The sequence below is a fragment of the Natrix helvetica genome (genome assembly GCF_964273705.1).
Source record: "Natrix helvetica genome assembly, chromosome: 12".
Classification (NCBI taxonomy): Eukaryota; Metazoa; Chordata; class Lepidosauria; order Squamata; family Natricidae; genus Natrix; species Natrix helvetica.
In genome coordinates, this window is record NC_138556.1 from 12,749,834 (window position 1) to 12,764,634 (window position 14,801).

General features: G+C 42.5%; 1 protein-coding gene across 3 annotated transcripts in view; it reads right to left on the reverse strand.

Moving 5' to 3' along the window:
• Nucleotides 1-14,801, reverse strand: part of ADAMTSL3 (ADAMTS like 3) — a 164,540-nt gene that overhangs the window by 95,583 nt on the left and 54,156 nt on the right. For all 3 annotated transcript variants that reach the window (XR_014176353.1, XM_081964718.1, XM_081964717.1), the window contains 2 exons: nucleotides 2,480-2,607; nucleotides 899-944 (listed from right to left, as the gene is read on the reverse strand). Coding sequence is in view for 2 of the 3 variants with exons in the window: in XM_081964718.1 (XP_081820844.1) it covers nucleotides 899-944; nucleotides 2,480-2,607 (174 nt within the window). In the remaining variant the exon portion in view is untranslated. The remainder of the gene's footprint in view (nucleotides 1-898; nucleotides 945-2,479; nucleotides 2,608-14,801) is intronic.

A 14,801-nucleotide genomic window follows, 5' to 3' on the forward strand; every position in this document is an offset into this window, starting at 1 on the left:
CCAGAGGAAATAAAAGTGGAGCAAAAGGGGAGTGGAGTTTGCAGGAGACAATTAGTTTGCTTAATTGGCTCGTGACTCTCTGAGACTCCTTGCCAAGTTTTGCAGATATCTGCCTGGCAGCTCTCCAAGCCAGATAAGGTCTGTGACTGTAAATCCTCCCTTGAAAGACTTTGCTGGATGTGAATGAGCAGAATTCACAGTAAATTAAATCAAGGTTTTTTTGTCGGGACAAGGAGTTTGCTTCATGCTCTTGGGAAGTCTAGGTGAGAACACTTCCAACTAGGGGTGGGTTCCAGCCGGCACTACTGCTGATTCGCTCATGTGCATGCTTCGCCCCTCGCACTTGTTGAATGTTGTGCGTGCATGCGCAATGCACATAAAATTGTTCTACACATGCGCAGAACTGAAAAACAAGATGGCAGCGTCAACGGCGCTGACCGGGGAACCGGTTCGGGGGCGTGGCAGGCCTGCGTCACTGCCGGTTCCAGCCACCCAGGCCGCCAAACCACAACCGGTTCTGTTGAACCGGTCCAAACCGGTGTGAACCCACCACTGCTTCCAACCTATGCATCTGTGTACAGCCATCCAATTCAAATCTATGTAGGTTTCTTAGTTTGAATCGATCATTTTAATCAATCCATTTAAAATTTAAAATTCATACTTTCAAACTCAACATTTGGAGAGCTGTATTTCCCCCCCCCCCCCCCATAACTTTACTATTTAACTTCTGAATGTTTAATCTCACTGCTAGGGAGAAAAATAAATATTCTGGGCTCTGATCCTCCCCCATTTCTCCCCTTCCTTTACTTTAACAAAAGAAGGCAAGTTGCCAGAACTTTAAAGCTGTTTGATCTGGGAAAGGCAAGAACAGTCAAACAGAATTAGAGATCAGACTTACATTATTGCTGCAGGTTTTATATCGGATATTTCTGCCTTGACAGTTTCTGAAAGACAAGAAAAATAAGACTTGAGTGAAGTTATTATAAAGAAATCTCACCGAAAGACAAGGCTGTAAAATTATTATTTTTGCTGGGCGCCCACACACACACACACACACACACACACAAAGAGACAAATGAGTGTGCGCACACACACACACACATAATACATATCTCATGTTTAATTATGATTAGAAGATGATGGGTTAATTTTCTCCTAATAATTTTACAGCTGTGGAGCATCTCAACCGAAAGGGAATTCTGAAAAAATTGTGAACAAAATTGTATAGGGCTCACTAGCGCAAGCCTGCTAGATAACAGAGAGAATTATTTGTGAGCAAATATTCAACTTATACAATGCAGAGATCAAGGATCTCTGCCAGCAAGATAGGGGACTCAAATGGGCAATGGATTGGGAGCCTGTGAACAAGAAAGAAAAAGAAGAGGGAAGTAAGGGTGAAGCCACTCTAGATCTCTAACCAGTGAGTGTACCATTGAATGGAACAAGGATGACTAGGGGACTGGAGGCTACAATAAATAAAGAATGGCTACTGGAATTGGGCATGTCTACTTTTAAAAAAGAAGGACTAGAGGGTGACATGGTAGCAGTGTTCCAATATCTCGGAGGTTGCCACAAAGAAGGAGTCAACCTATTCTCCAAAGCATCTGTAGGTAGGAGAAGAAGCAATAGATGGAAGCTAAACAAGGAGAGAAGCAGCTTAGAACTAAGAACTGTTTTTATCTTGTTCTGTTATACCTTCTGAAAACTCAGTGAGCCACCTACCTTTGGGTAGATTTCTACATTAAGACTTTGATATCCTTCTTCGACATTTTAAAATCTCTTCTTTGTTTGTATTTAAATTGTTCCCTTGGGGGAGATGCATTTCTGTTCTGACCGAGGCTTCCCAAAAGAGCATGAAGCAAACTCCTTGTCCCGACAAAGACCCCTTTTATTAATTTGCTGTGAATTCTGCTCATTCACATCCAATAAAGTCTTTCAAGGGAGGATTTACAGTCACAGACCTTATCTGGCTTGGAGAGCTGCCAGGCTGATATTTGCAAAACTTGGCAAGGAGTCTCGGAGAGTCACGAGTCAATTAAGCGGACTAATTGTCTCCTGCAAATTCCACTCCCCTTTCGCTCCTCTTTTATTACCTCTGGGAGGGGCCATTCATCGTCCACCTGTGGCCTTATTCCCAAGTCGACCCCTGTTCTTTAGCTGTTCCCTTCGTCTGCCAATTCTCTGCATGAGCACACTGGGAACAGGCTCCAGCTGTTCATCTGCCTCACTGATGTCTGACTCTGAAGGCAGCCGATAACTGTCAGACGGCTCTGCCCCCTCCCTGCCTCCGACACAGAGCCTTCATCAGAGCCTCCTCCAGACTCCCGGACTGGCCCATGTTCCTCCCCAACCTCCTCCCTGTCCGAATCTGCTGCCAGCTCCACTTGCAGAACACAACAATTTAATGCAAGCACCCTAAATGTCTAGGGCTTAGAGACTCCTAAATCCAGCTTTATGACCTGCAATCAGAATGACCAACCTGCTATTTAAACACCTCCGTAGTGAATAGGAGGCACCTCCTCCACAGGTGCGTGAGCAATCACTCCATGCTCCCCAGGCATCCCAGCCACTTTCTTTATCTTCATTTGGCTGGGTGATTCTTGAAGTCTGCAAGCCCAAAAGAAAGAGAAGCAATTCAGGAATCCAGAAAAAAACAACCTGTGTATCTTGAACATTCTATTGGTTGGCTTTTCATGGCATGGAGATCAAATCCCATGGCTAGAGTGCCTGAATGGATCTTGCAAGGCAGAGGTGGGTTAGATGAATACCTCTTTTCCAAGGATATGGCTTTTTTTGTCAAATCTAGCAAAAGGACCTTCTCCAGAGTTCTGAATCAATCCTACTCTTGGGGGGAAAGTGGGAAATATCTAGATGTGGGGCAGCTCTCAATGGTCTGATGAGTTGGTGCAGGAGGGGAAATCTGTTATTTTGTCTCTGTATACACAGTGTCATCCCTCAGCCAAAGTTTTGGCTTACTCTCTGGAAACAAATACTGTGGGGGTAAAACACACCTAAAGCCCCTCGGTGTATGTGTTCTGTTAAGATATAGCCTGTTGTGCCCTAAAATGGCTTCCATTGTACTGCGAAAAATGGCTTCTACTGTGCAGCACAGTGGAGTTGCCATGGTAACAGCTTCACAGTACTCCACAAGGGGGCTTCCTCTGGTAATGGGGAAAATCCAACATTAGAAATTACGTTTGGTCTGGACATTTCCCCCCTATAAATAAATACACAGGCAACACTAGGTTATAGGCTAATTTAATATAATTAATTAATAAGTTGTGGTCCAATCAATGGCCTTCTTTTTCTCATCAACTGCATATGCTCATCTTTTAACAATATTTTTTTTAATTTGAGGAATGGTATCCTTTGCCTTCATGTGAAGGAACACTAGGCCCCAGATATCAACAACCAGAAAAACATGGGTCTAAACCAACACAAACATTTTTAAAAGCTAATTACAGAGTAATTCCCCCAGCAGTCTCTTAACAAAATATTGCTCTTCTCTGTACTAGTTATAGCTGATTATTGATTTAATTCCTAACTGTGAGCCAATTCAAGTTAAAGCAATGCTCTTTGCTGATTTCACCCATTCCCTCTCTCTTTATTTGAAATTGGCTTCACAGTATAGACAAATATAATGCACAGATTTGATGAAAGCTGACAGCTAGTAAATCAAATATTATTTTTCTAGTAAACGATAGGCCAGCTCAAAACTACTTTAAACTCCTTTTCCCATGGGATGAATTATTTGAACTGGCTGGAATTTAAGTCAACAGCGTGGAAACTGATTTAGTCGAATGGTTATGAAGAAAGACGGGACGGGACAAATGAGAACTTTGATCATCCTCTATGGCAAATTAGATTTTTTGGGGAACTGGAAGTCCTTCAGAACAATTGGCTCTTATCAACTTAAAAAAAAAGGCACAGCAGGAGAACAACTCCTGTTGGAAAGACCGTGGAGGAGGCTGAGATAAGATTGGGTCCTACAATTCTCACTCCATACTTGTAAAGAGAAAAGGAGGAGGCTTTCTGGAATTATTGGAGCCCTAAAGCAAACACTCTTAGGACTGTGTTGGCCAAAGGCCATGTTGGCAGGAGGGTTAGTGCTGAAAACATAACCGTACTCCCTGGTTCCTGCAAAGATAAATATGCTCTGCAGGGCTAAGAAATAAGGAAGAAAGGGTCAGGTAGAATGGGAGCTATAGCCCTGCTCTGTCCTTGTTCCACACCTCTGGATTACAAGGCAGGTTGAAAAAAAATATATAGTTGCACAGATAGATTCCCTTAGAACTTAAGCTGTGGAGCTGAATCTACTCCAGGGGTTGGCAACCTTAAACACTCAAAGAGCCACAAAGGTCCTAACCGGAAGCCCCTCCGTTCAATTCTGGAGCTGACCACAAGTCCGATTCCCCCACCATAGAGTCTCCTCCTAGTGTGGCATCCTTTTTCCTCCACCTGCCCTAACCAAAAGCTGGATGCCCAACTGGATGCTCCTCTCTAAATTGTGCTGCTGACCAGCGACAGGGAGCCACAGCAGAGGGATGAAAGAGCCACACGTGGCTCCAGAGTCGTGGGTTGCTGACCCCTCATCTAGTTCTTGTGTCTCAATCTGCTCCAGATTGGAGAAGCCTCCTATGATTTTAAAAAAAATTGGACCTACTATAACTGAGGTGCAAAAAATTGTGTTACTATAACCTCGTAATAAAATTAGTACTAGCTTGTGTGTTTTTAGTCTTGAAGTTTGGCGTAGCTCGGAAGGTTTGACAAGTAGTTGTCCAGATGTTTGCAGCATAGATAGATAGATAGATAGATAGATAGATAGATAGATAGATAGATAGATAGATAGATAGATAGATAGATAGATGATAGATAGATATAGAGATATAAGATAGATAGATATAGAGATAGATAGATAGATAGATAGATAGATAGATAGATAGATAGATAGATAAGATAGAGATAGATAGATAGATAGATAGATAGATAGATGATAGATAGATAGATAAGATAAATAGATGATAGATAGATAGATAGATAGATAGATGATAGATAGATAGATAGATAGATAGATAGATAGATAGATAGATAGATAGATAGATAGATAGATGTGATAGATGATAGGTAAGGAGGTAAGGAGAAAGGGAGGGAGAGACATAATAGAAAGATAGATAAAATGAGATTGGCCACCTCAACATCAGAGTAAATGTATTATTACTGTAATTGTTAATATATAAATATAACACAATAAAGTCAGTATTGTTGATAGATAAGCATGCTGTTCTTTACAAAGGACAAAAATCTGCCTTGAGAAATCAACAACCTATTTTTTTTCCAAGACAAAGAGACAGAAAAAAACCCAAGCAAGGTTACATAAAGAATCATTTTCCAATTTGGATCCACTTGAACTGAACTGAGTGATTAGTGCAAAAGGCTTCAGGGGGAGGAACAAAGAGACTGTAAAAGTTTAATTATAATACAACTGTCAAGGGGCCCTTTCTTTCCTATATCTGACATCTGTTGAATGAGTTGCCCAAAATTCTAAGAAGTTGCATAAAAGAACAGATTTGTCTTGTTTGTTTTAAAATCAGCGGCCAATGTATCGTAATTTGTTATGAAATTTTCCAGGAATTCAGCAGTTGTATCTAGCCATACTAAAAGTAACCCTCCTTCGCTTGGCCAGGATTAATACATACATGCATACCAGGGTTGGGTTGCTGCTGGTTTTACTAGCAGTTTGCAACGTGTGCACAACGCATGCGTGCACTGTTCAATGTAAATTGTTCTTCACGCATGTGCAGACCAATTTACAGTGAACCGCACATGCGCAGTCACTAAAAACCAAAATGGCGGCGGCCCAGCAACAGTGAGGGAGCCAGTTTAGGGGCGTGGCAGGCCTGGGTCACTACCAGTTCTGCTACCCAGGCCTGAATTCCATCGGGCCAAACCAGCAGCAACCCGGTTCTGATACATACTACCCTTATACCTTTTCCAGATAAGCAATATTGTATAGCCAAAGAGATTAAAGGCACGAGATAAGTAAAATAAAAAGAAATAGTGTATAGATATAAGTATTTGACATCCATTCCATTTACTATATTAAATTATATATAGGGGACATGATGGCTCAGTGGTTAAAGACACTGAGGACACTGAAGGTTTGAGACTTCAGCACCACGGAAAGGGGTGAGCTCCTGTTACTTGTTCCAGCTCCTGCCCACCTAGAAGTTCGAAATCATGCAAATGCAAGTAGATAAATAGGTACCACTTCGGTGGGAAGGTAACTGAATTCCATAAGTCTTTGGCAAAAAGTCATGCTGGTCACATGACCACGAAAATGTCTTTGGACCACTCGAGCCCCCTCGGCCAAGAAATGGAGACGAGTACTGTACTGTACCCTACAGAGTCGGGCATGACTAGACACGGAAACTTTTACTTTTGCCTTACGTATAAAAACTCTGCTAGCAAGATGGGTTGTCTCTAAATTTGATAATTAAATACAAAATAAATTCTCTGTAACTTTCTATCCTTGTAAAACCATCCTTTTTTTAAAACCCATGACCATATATATGCCTTCATTCTTCCTCTTTGGATCTGAACCATCTCACCAATGTAATTTTCACATGATTTTATTGACATTTCCCATTCCTGATTTTTTCCCCCCAGCCATCCTCTTCCTCTCAAGCCAGTCACTCTCCTGTCATAACATTGTTTTGCAATTTGATCCTCACTCTTTCTCTAGTTGGCCAATATAATCTTCTCAATTATGTTGGGAAGAGAGGGAGGAAAGAAGGAAGGAAGGAAGAATTGAATGGAAGAAAGAATTAGAAAGAAGAGGAGAGGGAGGGAGGAAAGAAGGGAGGGAGGGGGAATTGAATGGAAGGAAGAATTAGAAAGAGGAAGAGAGGGAGGGGGGAGGAAAGAAGGAAGGAAGAATTGAATGGAAGGAAGAATAAGGAAGAGGAAGAGAGGGAGGAAGGGAGGAAAGAAGGGAGGGAGAATTGAACAGAAGGAAGGATTAGAAAGAGGAAGAGAGGGAGGAAAGAAGAAAGGAAGGAAAGAAAGACAAAAGGGAGGGACAATTGAATGGAAGGAAGGAATCGATCGAAGGAGAGAGAGAGGAAGGGACAGAAAGTGGGAGGGAGGGTATGTTGGTCTATAAAACAAGCAAATGCTGAGAAGTAGCTCTTTTTTTCATAATTTCCATTGTTCTTCCTTTTTCTATTGTTCTTGAACCTCGGATCCTCTTTCAGTCCTCGGCCGTAGGATCTTCTTTCTCTTTTGCCAGCGAGGCCTAATGCGTTGTGGGGCACCGTCTCCATCCCTATACAAAAGGGCTGGGTTTGGGTTATGTCTTGCTTAACCAGCCAGTGGGAAATGGGAGTCTGCCAAGCATCTTGGCCTTCTGCCTGGCACCATGTTTTTGATGAGAACTTCAGAAGCCAAGAAGAGCATGGCTCTGTTTTTGTTTCACTGACATCTCAAATCTCCACGATTCTCCCCAAAATCAAGTAGGTCTCATGATTGGTGAGAAATCACATAGAGCAATTTCTTTCTTTCTTTCTTTCTTTCTTTCTTTCTTTCTTTCTTTCTTTCTTTCTTTCTTTCTTCTTCTTTTAAATTGCTGAATTGACTATTAACTCCACTCTTCGGGTGTCACATAACAGTTTAATCGACCCCAATGAAATCTCAGCCCAAACGAAGCAACACAACCATTAGCTAAAGCAATGAAACACACAGCTAAAATAAGTGGAACTAGGAAAAAAATCACCATATTTTTCAGAGTATAAGACACAGTTTCCCCCTCCCCCCCAAAAAAGAGGGTGAACATTTGGGTGCGTCTTATACACCGAATGTAGCCAAAAACTAGAGGTGATGGTCTGTGGCAATCCCTGCAGCCTGGAACAGCTGATTGGGGGTATTCAGGGAGGCTGATCCACCCGCCAATCAGCTGCTCCTGCTGAAATCAGGCTGCAATAATGTGTTGAAGCTGACCTGGCTGTTCCCTCTCTGAAGGAGGAATTGAGAATGCCGGATGCCATGATCTTAATATTCTTAATGTTGAGTTTCAAGCCAACTTTTGCACTCTCCTCCTTCACCCGCATCAAGAGGCTCTTAATTCCTCTTCACTTTCTGCCATTAGAGTGGTAGCGAAAAGGTGTTAATTTTAACAATTGTTTCCTTTGGGAAAGTACCTTTACAACACCTGGTCATGTTTGAAGACCCTAGATAGGATTATAGGAACGTTGACCCAAAAAGTTTCCCACAGAAATTTAAGATAGGACGGCTCCTTCGTTGGGACAGCTGTTAATTTCAAAATTTGTTTAAGTGCCGGTCTCACAGGTCATCACAAGGCAACTCTTTGCTTTTACTCTGGAAAAGGCTGCCTGAGCAAGGAATCCGCATCGCAACACGGAAGACAGGCGATATTGCTGCAAGTGGCCAACAGCAAAATTCCACACAACAAATCAAGGAAGAGTCAAGGAAAAATGTTGTCCAGGGTTGTGTGCCAGGGAAGCGATTGCATGCCAGTCCGAGAGACTATTTCAGGACCAATTCAAGAGCAAGCAGCGAAGCCAAAAACTGTGCCAAATCATTGCTCCAGTGGTTTGTGTCATTAAGCAGAAGGAATGTTGCCGTTTTAGAATTCAGCATGGAAAACAACATATGGAAGGTACACAGAATTCACTTTGAACGTATCAGAGGACGGTCGATCCCAAGCGAATCTGCTGCTTGCAGAATCAAATACAGGTAGTCCTCGACTTACGTCTGCAATTGAGCCCCAGAATTTTTGTTGCTAAGTGTGAGTTTTGCTGCGTTTTATGACTTATTCCGGCCACGGTTGCTTAAGCGAACCCCCGCAGTTGTTAAGTTAGCCCCGCGGTTGTTAAGTGAATCTCCATTCCCACCCCACTCCTGGGGAAGGATACTCCAAAATCTCCACTCCCACCCCACTCCTGGGGGAGGTTACTGCAAAATCTCCATTCTCACCCTACTCCTGGGGACAGAATGGGGATTTTGCAGTATCCTTCCCCTGGAGTGGGGAGAGAATGGAGATTTTGCAGAATCCTTTCCCCAAGAGAGGGGTGAGAATGGAGATTTTACAGTATCCTTCCCCTGGAGTGGGGACAGAATGGAGATTTTACAGTATTCCTCCCCTAGAGTGGGGACAGAATGGAGATTTTACAGTATCCTTCCCCTGGAGTGGGGACAGAATGGAGATTTTACAGTATCCTTCCCCTGGAGTGGGGACAGAATGGGGATTTTGCAGTGTCCTTCCCCAGGATTGGGGAGAGAATGGAGATTTTGCAGAATCCTTCCCCCAAGAGAGGGGTGAGAATGGAGATTTTGCAGTATGCTTCCCCTGGAGTGGCGAGGAAATGGGGATTTTACAGTATGCTTCCCCCAAGAGAAGGGTGAGAATGGAGATTTTGCAGCATCCTTCCCTTGGAGTGGGGAGGGAGTGGGGATTTTACAATATCCTTCCCCTGGAGTGGGCAGAGAATGGAGATTTTGCAGTATCCTTCCCCTGCCACACCCACCAAACCACACGCACAGAACTGGTAGTTTTTAAAAATTGAATTTCACCATATATTTAGAGAGGTAGCAGTGAAGGACTATTTGCACCACTGCTTTACCGGTCTGGCTGTGCGTGCTTATGAGCATCGACAAGATGCATATTTCTTGGCTCACATCACGGAGGGAAAAGAAAAATGCAACCAGAGGCCAAGGTTCCAGCCATCTATTTTAGGATTGGCAAGCCCTTATCTGAATCGAGCTTTAATGGTTATTCTTGTTCAGTTTTAATAAATACACAGTTGAAATTTCGAATGATTTCATCCTCAAGACAGTGGAGGCCTTCTCCTAGCTTCTCAGACACCCTCTGGATTTTGTCTTGTCTCTTTCAAGTTCTCACTCACAAATATTATTTCATCTCTCCGGTTTCGGCCACACTGTCCCTGCAAAAGAACGCTCCCATTTTATCCCAATGGCTAGGATTCAAGAATAGACTCCATCTTTAGGCTATCTGCCTATTAAAATGAAAGACAATGTTAGAAAAGCCAATGGTAGTTAGCACTGCAGGTTAGAAACCAGGAGAAGGTGAGTTCTAGTCTTGCCTAGGCATGAAAGTTGACTTGAGTGACTTTGAGCTAATTTGTCCGATGCAAAGGAACAGTGAAGGTGATTTATTGTTAATGCGTAACCACGAGAATCTAAAGATCAGCATTTTTTTGGGTGCTAGGTAAGGGTTAACAGAATTCAAGAGTGATAAGAGCAACAAAGATGATTAGGGGACTAATAAACATATAAAGAATGGATGCTGGAATTGGGTATGTCTAAAGAAGGGCTAGGAGTGACATGATAGCAGTGTTCTGATATCTCAGGGGTTGCCACAAAGAAGAGGGAGTTGATTCTCTAAAGCGCCTGAAGGCAGAACAAGAAGCAATGGATGGAAACTCATCAAGGAGAGAAGCAACCTAGAACTAAGGGGAAAAAATTCCTGGTAGTTAGAACAACTAATCAGTGGAATAACTTGCCTTTAGAAGTTGTGGGTGCCCCAAAACTGGAGGTTTTAAGAAGAGATTGGACAACCATTTGTCTGAAATGATATAATGTTTCCTGCCTGAGTAGGGGGGACTGGACTAGAGGACCTCCAAGGTCCCTTTCCAACTCCTGTTATAAAACAAGAGAAAAAAGAATTCCTTTATTCATCTACTCTGACTTTCCCTTCCCCCCCCAACTGCATATAGTATTTCTAAGTTTATACTTTCCAAAGCTATCTTAATGCAGTCTGTGAATATGTCACTCACTTCCAAGAACTCTGTATATAAAGTCTAGTAGTCAGTTGACCTAATGTTGTTCCTTAAAATAATGTTTTCGTTTACACAGACGTGTTGTTATTCCTAAAGCTCTCCACTTCAAGTACCCCAAGAAGTGAAAGTCATTTCAAGAAAACATTTTGCTGGCAAAGAAAGGAAATTGCTTTAATTGGGTAACCGGAGCCGCTGGTATGTAGCCATGGAAGGACAGAGCATTAATAAACATGCTCAAAATGCTTGACCAAAAAGACATACAAAATGTATGCGGTTAGAAGAAACTGTGGAAATAATTGTTTTGGTTTAATGAGCTTAAGCATTCTCTTCTACTTACCCTTTGACCCCACTATTCATTTGGGATAAGCATATTTGCAAGTTAAGTGAATTTTTTTACACCATTTCTTCTGTGGATATTAAAAATGCTTCCTATTCTCATGCATTATATTTTAAAACCCGCAGACTGTGAAGGGAATGACATGGAATAAGTATAAAGCAAATATTCTATTTATTTATTATTTATTTTATTTCTTGGATTTCTAAACCGCCCCCTCTCCCAAAAAGGGACTCGGGGCGGTGTACAGTCAAATAAAATGCAGATAAAATACAATAATATAAAACAATTAAATACTAAACATTTGGATGGAGGAGATAAGACTGTACAAGAAATAAATATACTATAGAAACCCTAAAAAACATCCCCAATTAAAATACCCAAACCCAATTGAAATATCCCCGGGGGGACAAAACTAAGAGAGTGCCAGGCCAGCTGATTGAAACAGGTGAGTCTTTAATTTTTGACGGAAGGAGCGGAGGTCGGTGGTAGTTCGGATGTCGGGGGGGAGGTCATTCCAGAGGGTTGGGCCCATCACAGAGAAGGACCTACTCCTAGGTGTCGCCCGCTGGCATTGCCTAGCGGACGGCACCAGGAGGAGTCCCTCCCTGTGTGAACGGATTGGTCATAGGGACGTGTGTGGTAGGATGCGATCCTTTAGATAACTAGGTCCTATGCCATGGAGCGCTTTAAAGATGGTAATCAATACCTTGAAACACACCCGAAAGGCCACAGGTAGCCAGTGCAGCTAGCGCAGGAGGGGTGTTACGTGGGAGTATCGTGTACTCCCCATGATAACCCGCGCGGCTGCGTTCTGAACTAGCTGCAGTCTCCGGATGCGTCCCAAGGGAAGCCCCATGTAGAGGGCATTGCAGTAGTCCAGGCGAGACGTCACCAGCGCATGAGTGACCGTGCGCAGGGCACTCCGGTCTCATTTGCATCTAGCATGGATCCAGGAATTAAACTCTTCCACCCAATGATCCTTACACAGAATTCACATCAGCTACTCACTCTTGGGTTTATAAATGTTAGTATCTTTCCCAAACTTGAACAACAAGAAAAAAATCCCATCAAACCATGGCAGCGAATGGGGGGGGGGGGAGCTCAAGAAAAAGGAAGATACTGCAAACAGTATAAATTTCACAGAATAATATCTAAAAGTGCCCATGTTGAGGAGATAGGTCTACTAAATATGGCCAGAAGAAGTGATAAAAAAATCATACTTTTTTAAAGAGAAAGGGAATACAAGGTGCTTTCTTTCACAAACAGGATATCAAGATCTTGAGGGTTTAAAAACAGAACATTGGAAATTGTTACCTAGCACATTCATCTATCTATCCTCTTCTTTTTTATATATATATAAATGGCTCTGTGTTCCAGCATAACTGTAGAAGGCCTCCAGCAATTTCAGCCAAACTTGGTACACATATTGCTTACTCTCTGGAAACAAATACTATGGGGGTAAGGCATCCCTAACACCCCCTCAGGGCCTGTGTTCTGTTAAAATACAGCCTGTTGTGCCTTAAAATGGCTTCTACTGTACAGCGCAGTGGAGTTGCCATGGTAATGGCTTCACAGTACTCCACAAGGGGGCTCCCTCTGGTAAGGGGGAAAATCCAACATTAGAAATTACGTTTGGCCTGGACATTTTCAACAAAATCAGGGCTTTTCCTGTCTAATACAGGATTAGGATATTTAAAAAATGCCAGGGCAATACTGGGTTATCAGCTAGTTTCTATCTAAAACAGGTAGTCATGAAAAGAACAATCATGTTGGACTTAAAGAGGAGATAATTACATCTTCTCCATAGTCGTACTCATCTTATGGAATATTCTCCTCCCAGAAGTGTAGATGGACTCAACCCTGTTGTTGTTTTGTATGCAGGCTAAAGCCATTTTGTTTCGGTATGAGTTTGGTTCTTACTTCCCTAATTTAATTTACTGGGTGTTTTTATAATGCTTATTTGATTATTGATAAATCTGTTTAAACGCTTTGCAAATGGGTTTCTGCATCTTGCCTTTGAGTTTGCTGTACCCCAGCCAGAATCTAAGAGGAATGGGATGGACTATAAATATTGTAAAATAAAGAAATAAATGAACGGCACTCAGAGCCAAGGGCAAGAATCAAATACTGCTGAACTGACTGGAAACAGTGACTGCAGTGTGATAAAATTTAATTTAGATGTAAGTGGAAAATTGCCAAGGAGGTAAAATGCTACACGGATACTGTTGAAGGAAGAGCCGCAGTGAGAATCTGGTCTAATGTTTCAGAGAGATGGGGAGGGGGAGCCCTTCTGAATATTCACTTTCCAATATTGTAACTGCTAAGGGATTTAAATATTATAAAAATAAAAAAGATAAGCTAAATTTGTCATTGGATTACAAGAAAAATTGTTTTGTTTGTTTGTTTGTTTTAGTAACCAACCAGAAGAACCTCAAACAAAAAAAGGGGGAAAGAAAATTATAAAGACAGTCAGTTTGGTCTAGTGGTTAAGGCACCAGGCTAAACACCAGGAGACTGTGAATTCTAGTCCCACCTTAGGCATGAAAGCCAGAAGGATGGCTTTGGGCCAATCAATCTCTCTCAGCTGAACTCACCAAACAGAATTGCTGTGATGGGGAAAATAGGAAGAGGAAGGATTATTAGGTATATTTGCTGCCTTGAGAAGGAAGGGAGGGAAGGAGGGAGGATTGAACGGAAGGAAGGAAGGAATAGAAAGAGGGAGGGAAGCAGGAAGGGAGGATTGAATGGAAGGAAGCAATATAAAGAGGGAAGGGGGAGGAAAGGAGGGAGGATTGAATAGAAGGAAGGATTAGAAAGAGGGAGGGAGGGAAGAGGGAGGGAGGATTGAATGGAAGGAAGGAATAGAAAAGGAAGAAGGGAGGATTGAATAGATGGGAGGAATAGAAAGAGGGAGGGAGAGAGGGAAGGAGGATTGAACGGAAGGAAGGAATAGAAAAGGAAGAAGGGAGGATTGAATAGACGGAAAGAATAGAAAGAGGAAGGGAGAGAGGGAAGGAGGATTGAACGGAAGAAAGGAATAGAAAAGGAAGAAGGGAGGATTGAATGGAAGGAAGGAATAGAAAGAGGGAGGGAGGGAGGAGGGAGGGAGGATTGAATAGAAGGAAGGAATAGAAAGAGGGAGGAAGGAGGGAGGGAGGGAGAGAGGGAAGAAGGATTGAATGGAAAGAAGGAATAGAAAAGGAAGAAGGGAGGATTGATTGAATGGAAGGAAGGAATGGAAAGAGGGAGGGAGGAGGGAGGGAGGATTGCATGGACGGACGGAAGGAAGGAAGGAAACCACAACCCAAATTATTTCTTTAAATAAATATACAGCTTCCTTCTAAGTCAGTGTTTCTCAAACTTGGCGACTTTAAGTCCTCTGGACTTCAACTCCCAGAATCCCCCAGCCAGCATAGCTGGCTGGGGAATTCTGGGAGTTGAAGTCCACAGGACTTAAAGTTACCAAGTTTGAGAAACACTGTTCTAAGTAAATATAATCATGGTGGAAAGGGAAGCAGAGAAAGACAGCCACCCTCCGACACAGAGAAAAGACAAATGAACACATGGCCAAAGCTTCTGAGGAAGGTAAGTAATTGTACCTATTACAACAGTGTTTCTCAAACTTGGCGACTTTAAGTCCTGTGGACTTC